Source organism: Rhea americana, unplaced genomic scaffold (assembly GCF_003343005.1).
Source record: "Rhea americana isolate MKP2758 unplaced genomic scaffold, rheAme1 scaffold_35, whole genome shotgun sequence".
NCBI lineage: Eukaryota > Metazoa > Chordata > Aves > Rheiformes > Rheidae > Rhea > Rhea americana.
This window is the reverse complement of record NW_028186479.1, coordinates 3858611-3867121: the sequence shown is the minus strand read 5'-3', so window position 1 is coordinate 3867121 and position 8511 is coordinate 3858611. Positions and strand designations below refer to the sequence as shown.

The 8511-nt window shown below is 37.8% G+C and overlaps 1 protein-coding gene across 2 annotated transcripts in view; it reads left to right on the top strand.

Annotated features, from left to right (window-relative positions):
• The first annotated feature begins 770 nt into the window (after window positions 1–770).
• SNRK (SNF related kinase) overlaps window positions 771–8511 on the top strand; it is a 32992-nt gene continuing 25251 nt past the window's right edge. Inside the window, exons 1-2 of one of the 2 annotated variants that reach the window (XM_085311819.1) lie at window positions 771–854; window positions 2202–2892. In XM_085311819.1, the coding sequence (XP_085167945.1) occupies window positions 2304–2892 (589 nt within the window). In that variant the 5' untranslated portion in view covers window positions 771–854; window positions 2202–2303. Of the gene's footprint in view, window positions 860–2201; window positions 2893–8511 lie in introns of both variants that reach the window. The other variant, XM_085311818.1, reaches the window with a different exon arrangement.

Genomic DNA, 8511 nt, shown 5'->3' with positions numbered 1-8511 from the left:
ATAGGGAAGACTGAGAAGAAATCTATACTGGTTGGGTGGTTATTGGAAGACTAATATATATTTTTAGGGGAATTTTGGAGGCACATTTATCAATAAAATATGGATTTTAGTTGTGACTTACGCATCTATGCAGTATGTACTGCAGTATGTGGTATGTATATATGCAGTGCTTCACCTTCCTACATGTATGAGAATAGAATTATTTAGGGTTGAGAGTATATGATACACTTTGTGTGTGTTAGAGGAAGTGTGTGAATGATTTGAAAAACAGTTTTTGTTTTCCTTTTCCAGTGGAAGGTTCTGGATTTGAAAGGCTTTGCCCTAAATTTGCTAGAAAACTCTTCAATTTTTGATTGTTGCTTCTAAGCTTTTTGTCATTTTCATTCTGATTTTATGGGCTTGTGTTTCCCTAGTGTAACTTGCGTAGCCAAGAAAGAAGATTTTTCTTTTAAGTTTATAGTATATATTAATGACTTTTCAGTGCCTAGTTTTGATGCTGTCATATCTACCACTGTATTTACTAATGAAATGGACTGGTTTTTGGAAGATTTTCTGAAGTGTTTAATAACTAACTGAAAGAGTGCAGTGAAAAAACAAAACAAAATGCCCACACCCCAAAACCCCAAACAATTGTTTGTGGATTTTCTCCCCCTCCCTCTAACGCTTGCTTCTAAAGAAATAAACTTTATGTAATTGCCCCTGTCCTATTCCTTGGCCAGCTTGTGAGGTTTTGGAAGTTGATTGTCTCATTCAAATTTTATAGGGGTGGRTGTCTCAAACTGAACTCCTGCAGGCTTTTTGGAAATAGACAGCTGGATAGAGAAGTTATATCATGGCTCCAGCAGCGAGAAGCGGTAAGGTGAGCTTGTTAAATATCAAAGAATCCTCATAGGACCCCAGCCTTATAATTGAATCTATATGAAACCTGGTTCATTAGTTTTACTGCTTGTGAAATAACTTGTTTAGCAGGGAGTGTTTTTAATCTAATGCTTACATTTCAGCTCAAGAATAGCTAATATAAGGGGACTGTTTGTTTGCCAGGTTCCTTTTCAAAACTTTTCTTTTTGAAGTTCAGTGTTGAAACTGAGAAAACATATTCTAAAGAGTTATTTTCCTGCTTTTTTATTTAGTTGGCAATAAGCCATCTAATGTTCATACCTCTAGCTGCTTTGTACTCAAGGTAGGAGAAATGGTTAGCTTTTTTGATAACTGCAGGTTGTTACTGGACTTAGATTCAGGTTAAAGATGCAGGAAAAGTTTTGGGGAAGTTGTCTGTGTGAAGTAAAATGGCAATGAGGAATCAGACCTTCACAAACAAGTTTGAATATGAGCATTTTGTACATCGGTCCTTGGTTGCTTAAATGCTAAGCTAGTTGTCAAGCAGGAATTCAGCACAAAAAACTGAACTGCTGAGTTCTCTCCCTTCCTTACATTTCTTCCCTTTCCCCTGACTCATTCCCAGAACCGCCGAACATAGCACAGCCTACATGCAAACTTTTTACCACCAGTTTTTATAACTCCAGTTAAAATATTTAACAGAATATTTTTATTTAGTACTGAGAGCACATCCAACCCAGATGTTTCATTACAGGCTATAGAGCATTGTCTGTTTGTTCTATTTACAGTATTGATTAACTATGTTAAAGTTTACCGAAGTAACAAAATAAAATCTTATATGTCAGTCTGAGCTATGCTGAACAGGAAGCTGTTAAAAGGGCGAAGATAGAAGTCCAAGATCATACACTCAACTTTGTATTATAAGAGCACAGTTTCATGCTGCGACGTAAATTTGGGGGCCAAAAATCTAAGTTAAACTGAGCATGTTCTTTCTGTCAATATTATGTGCTGCCCAGCTGATTTCTAAAGTAGCTGGAAATCTTGTGGATTTCACCTTTATCAACAGTTTTTCATAGTGCTGATTTCTCAAGTGTTACTTGCAAAGATTCTAACTCAAGAACATGAAAGTTAACTATTTTTAGAGACACTTTTGTTACTGCACTGTGAAAATCCACTTTCTTCAGGCACACTGATAATAATGGTTCCAAATATCTGCTTGGTCACCACACCACTGCTTAGCAAGCCCTTTTCAAAACACTTTTGAATTTTGTAAGTAGTCTATAGTAATATATTAATGTAACACATTACAGGTTAATAATTTTGCTTATTTTACACAATATATAATCTTGTCTCTTTATTTTTAGGTATGCTTGGCCATGACAATGGATTACTTATTTGCATCAGATACTCTTTTATGAAAAGATCACGATTCCAAAGAGTTTAAACATTATTTCATCTGAAACAGTATGGCAGGCTTCAAACGAGGATATGATGGAAAAATTGCAGGCTTGTACGACTTGGATAAAACTTTGGGCAGAGGTCATTTTGCTGTGGTCAAACTTGCTCGACATGTCTTTACAGGTGAAAAAGTAGCAGTAAAAGTGATTGACAAGACCAAGCTGGACACTCTAGCTACTGGACATCTTTTCCAAGAAGTTAGATGCATGAAACTCGTACAGCATCCCAATATTGTACGGCTATATGAAGTGATTGATACCCAGACTAAACTTTATCTTATCTTAGAGCTAGGGGATGGAGGAGATATGTTTGATTACATCATGAAACATGAAGAAGGTCTGAATGAAGATCTGGCAAAAAAGTATTTTGCTCAAATAGTTCATGCTATATCCTACTGCCATAAACTGCATGTAGTTCATAGAGACTTAAAACCAGAGAATGTGGTGTTCTTTGAAAAACAAGGACTTGTGAAACTGACTGATTTTGGATTCAGCAACAAATTTCAGCCTGGAAAGAAGCTCACAACAAGTTGTGGATCTCTTGCATATTCTGCTCCAGAGATTTTACTTGGGGATGAGTATGATGCACCAGCAGTCGGTAAGTCCTCTTTGTATTCAACCAGTAGTCTGGTGCCAGTGCCAAGCTGGAAGGAGTGGCTGACACACCAGAGGGCTGTGCTGCCGTTCAGAGAGACCTGGACAGGCTGGAGAGATGGGCGGAGAGGAACCTCATGAGGTCCAACAAGGGCAAGTGCAGGGTCCTGCACCTAGGGAGGAAKAACCCCATGCAACAGTACAGGCCAGGGGCTGACCTGCTGGAGAGCAGCTCTGCAGAGAAAGACCTGGGAGTGCTGGTGAATGACAAATTGACCATGAGCCAGCAATGTGCCCTTGTGGCCAGGAAGGCCAATGGTCTCCTGGGCTGCATTAGGAAGAGTGTTGCCAGCAAGTGGAGGGAGGTGATCYTGCCCCTCTACTCAGCCCTGGGGAGGCCTCATCTCGAGTGCTGTGTCCAGTTCTGGTCTCCCCAGTGCAAGAGAGACATGGAGCTACTGGAGAGAGTCCAGTGTAGGGCTAGGAAGATGCTCGGAGGGCTGGAGCACCTGCCCTGTGAGGAACAGCTGTGAGAGCTGGGCCTCTTCAGGGGAAGAGAAGCCTGAGGGGGGGATCTTATCAATGTGTATAAGTACCTGAAGGGAGGGTGTCAAGGGGACGGGGACAAACTCTTTTCAGTTGTCCCGTGTGACAGGACAAGAGGCAATGGGCAGAAGTTGAAGCACAGGAAGTTCCGCCTGACCATGAGGGGGAATTTCTTCCCTGTGAGAGTGACAGAGGCCTGGACCAGGTTGTCCAGAGAGGTTGTGGCATCTCCTTCTCTGGAGATCTTCAAGGCCTGCCTGGATGCAACCCTGTCTAACATGCTCTAGGTGACCCTGTTTGAACAGGAGGTTGGCCTAGATGATTTCCAGAGGTCCCTTCCAACCTTACCAATTTTGTGAACATTCAGTAGGACTCTATATACAACTGTGCATGTATTTTGGTACAGGTACGGTAATGGCTGTACCATTGAGAGTGACTTGCAGCTTACCTCTTCTTTGGGGAGGGAAGAAGAGGGGGTTCAGTAAAAGTGCTCATTTGCCTGAGATAAAGGCTCAGCTTACTTCATATGTTGGCAATGTACTTGTGCATATTTTAGACAGTCTTGTCTTATTTCTAATATAAATATTTTTAGTGATTAATCGTTATAGTCTTTGTTTAAACTGTCATTTTACAAATTCTAACTTTGAATAGATACTTTACTAGGGGGTTCTCTAGACTTGAAAGTACTTTCTAAAATGTGCTATAATCAGGAATATTAGATGTCTGTCATTTGTCTCTTTGCTTATCCATGCTGATGCTACAGTAATGTTTGACAGTGATTTCTGCTTATAGAGTCAAGTGTTCTAGATAAATTGTTTCTGAATTTCAGTGACAAACTAGAGATGCCAAATCCTGAGCTCTGTGTACAAGCACCTCTTTATGATAATTTCCTGAACTACCTGATTGTAGTGCCCTCAAACTATATGGGAAAATGTATTTGTTAAATAATCTGTAAGCCACTTTTTATGAATTACTACTTAAAAAAATAACTAAAAAAAAAAAAAAAAAAAAAAAGGAAGAGGTATAGCAGTCCAATTTTAGAGAATGAGCAAAAGAACCTGAAGCATGGAGATTGCTGCTCAATTGATTCTTGGAAGAAAGCAGATATGAGGAGGTTACTTTATTGGAGGAGAGGGGCTAGTTTGAGCACGTGCTATGTATAGCCCTAAGGAGAGAACAAATTAACCTACATAAGCAGTAGGTGAGAGCAGTTAAGATGAGGAAGAGGGGAACTTAGGACGAATGGTAACTCGGAATCAGTTTGAGGTTTTTGAAGATCTGAAAAATGTATGGAAGCTTGGGATGCTACTTCTTAGTAGTCATCTTCTGGTTTTATTGCTGTTTTAGTTGTAATTTTTGACACTGCATTTATATTTCTTTCTGATGATCTTTGTTCTATTGCAGTTTTACATTATTTTGAAAGAGAAACTATCACKGATGAGGAGTAAATGGTACCTGCAGTGGTGCTTTATGATAGCTACATTGAAAGAAACTTAAGATTTGTCAGAGTGCATCTTAGAGAAGACTAATAAGGATGATTTTATTTTGCAAGGATTAGTTTTAAAAATAGTAAAATAGTACAATTTTCTTAGCTGCTTCTGTATGTGAGGTTAATGCCTGTAATATGGAAGTGCTAGGGACTGTCTGAGGAAGGAACAGTTTTGCTATTTTGTTTTGAAAGATACCTTTCTCTACTTACGTTGCAGAGCTAAATTGAAGGGTGATTTGAATCTGACTTCAGTCTGAAAGTTTTGACCAAGTGGTCCAAATTGAATTCTATGGTTAAAAACCAGGCTTTACACCTCTTTATGTTGCCACTGCTCTTACATTTACCATTTAAAATGTTTCTTTGTAAATTTTTAGTGATAGTATTGGAAGAAAATGGTTAAATGTATTAACAGAAAAGGTATCTAGCAATGTGGCTGGTGGAGAGTGGATTGATATGAATAGTAGAAAAACTTACTAGAAATGAAATTTCTTCCAACTTTTGGTTAAAGATGGTGATTAAGCTCTTTTCCCCAGCATATTTAAAAAAGCAAAAACTACTGATGTTTTGTTTATTCCCCAGTGCACGGTCTCAGTTGCTGAATACTAGGACTTTTTCTTAGCCTGGTGGGCAGACTGCAGTGCTTGTATTCAAACATTGTTAGTGCCCAATTTTCATCACTCTGTAATGCAGTACAAATTTTTAATGTGTAAAGTACCGATTATCTTACTGGCAGTAAGATGATGTGTCCTCAAAGAGTCTGGATTTTCCTCTCTAACTGTGAATAAAAGGTAAGATACACCTTGCAAAGACCTTTTTTAATGTAAAGACTGCGTGTGTGTGTGTGKGGGGGGGGAATAAAACTCGTTTCCAGTGTTTTCTCTAAACCTTTCCAACAAGCAAGAAGTAAGCTTGTGAAAATCTTTCTTAACCTTTGAAGATAAACCTTCATGCTTAGATAAGGTCATGTGTGGACTACAAGTTTGTATAAATTCAAAGCTAGACATACTTTTTAAGAGAAAAAGAAGTTACTTCAGAGATAAAGTGTGGGGTTAATTGTGCACAATGTCTTTATATAGCCTGAAAGTGGCAAAGTGCTATGGACTCATTCAGCTATTGGCTGAATATAGCTATAAACACTACAAAGTTAATAACTGACATTGGCAATGATATTTTGCCAGCTGGGGTGATAATACATTATAGGTGAGGCAATCTAAAAGCTAGCTGCTGCTGGGAAAGGAGGTTTTACTTTCTTTTGTGTGACTGTATGGTTCTGCCCCTCTGTGAGCATCTGACCACTTGATAAATCAATTTAAAATGCCAAAATAAAAAAGGATTGCCTCATTTGTATTCTGCTCCTTTGAAGGCAAATTTGCAGTCATGGTARTCTTAAAAGAAAAATCCTCTTGCATTTATCCAAGTTTGTCATTATGTTAACAAAAAAAACCCCAAGAATAATCAATATCTGCATAGATTTCTGCCACAGACATGGCTTTTCTGATGTCCTATGAACAATATTAGAATGAGTATATAAAGATTGTTTACATTTTCTTGCCCTGAAGAATTGATAAATACAGGACAAGTCTTGAGTTATATGATTAATAAATATTATGGTGAAGCTTTCTTCATCAAAAACTGTTCCAGCAAATTTAGAGATTAATCTTCTGTTTGTGATGCTACTTAAAGGTGTTTATACTTGAAGAGAGACTAGTTAATTTAGCTCTGTCATTTCCTTTTGTATTTAAGGTTATAGTTAAAATGATGCAAGAAGAAAATTGGGCAATGGTCATATTTCCCAGGGCTTGTTGAAAAGCTGAGCAAGTTAGCTAATGAGAAGTTTTGTCAGTTTTAGTTTCCCATGTTGTTTTTGCATTTAATTAAAATTTGTTCTAGTCAGAGTAAAGTGAGAGAGGACTACTCTTGTATATAAAGTTAATCTTAGTCTCATAAATTAAATGGACATATTTTAGGTCAGACCAGAGTTCAGTCTAGACCAGTGGTCTAATTCATCCATCTCTAGCAATGTTCAGAAGTAGGTAACTATGGAAGAGAAAGAATAGAGCATGCATTTTGTAATGTTTTTCTTTCAGTATTCTGCCAATGTCAAGAGAGAACGGCTCATTAAATAAATGTAAATCCTCCCTTTCCTAGGTGATAGTCTAATTACAGATTTGTAGGTAAGTTGGTTCTTTCAGAAGAAGACAAGTACTATTTTAACTACTTAGAATCTATACCAAAATGTTAAGTGTTGGATAGACTGCAATAATTCTGGAAGACACTGAGACTTCTAATACTTATTACCATAGTTGGTTTTCTGTATGTGATTTCATAAATATATGGAAACATTTGCAGAGTAAATGCATCCTTCTGGAGATGAGGAATGGGGGAAATTCAGATCATAGGATGGGGATTGTGTCTACTTAGAGTTGAGCACTGGCCTCCCAAATGGTACTGTAATATACGAATAACGCTGCATGTCTTTGGTATTGCAGTCTGTCCTCACAGCTACACCAAGAGAATGATGGTAAGATGTTCTTCGTAAGATGTGCCTAGCAAGAATGTAATAGCTCCTCTAATTCAGTATTGTTGTACTGGCAGCTTGTGGTCCAAGCCTGATTTACTTCCTTCTTGGAAGCTGCACTGGCTAACCACTTGGGTGGCATTCATTGCTTAAGTAGTTAGATGCCTACTTTTCTTGCACAGCTCAAACCTGAATACAGTAGGATGTAATGGATGTATGTATTCATTATCTAGAGATATGTTTGCTGTTAGTAAGGGAAATAGGGGACGACTCATACACATTTTTACCTTTCCTGAGATGATGATACTGCATTTAGATCTACTTTGTCTGTTGGAATGAACCCAGATGCTTTTATTTTTTCCTTTGTTGCATCAAAATCTGTAAGGGCTTCATTTTTATATATAGTGTTGCTTAAATGTGTTCAGTCTTTCAAAGCCTCAGCTGGTGTCATCCATGCTTACATGGTGCTTGTCTATGGCTAAATATCTCTGATGACCCTAGCTGGCTTGCTTGGAGCTAGTTTTGAGGTGTCTGTGCGTGTAGAATGCTTGATTTGCAAACTAAGTAACACATTTAAGCATAATGGCCAGTGGGTATATATAGTAACATTTTACACTTTAGAAATGCTAAATATGAAATTTGACAGCCTTGATAATAAAATGGGTAGTAAGGTATTTGTAAACTATATGTATTATATTGAATAATTTAGCATACTTGTCAGCGTATTCTCAAAGTGAGGTTACAGCCAGACTTCAAAGAAATGAAGCAGAAATTCCTACAGGATCATTCTGCTGTTTTTTTGTTTTTATTTTGGAAATCTCCCTTTTTAATGTCACATTGCAACATTTTTGGAGATTTGTAGTTAAATTATAGAGTGAATTTGAAGATTTAGGAATGTGGAAGCTAAAATGGATTAAAAGTTAGCTGCTTCCAGCTTAAGTGGTCATCTTCCCTTTTGCCTATATCATTGCAGTCCTACCCATTCTGCACAGTACTCCATTGGTTGTCTGACCATTTGAGGGGATGATTTTGTTTGCTAATTTGACAGAAGACTCAACTTTTCTGCAAAC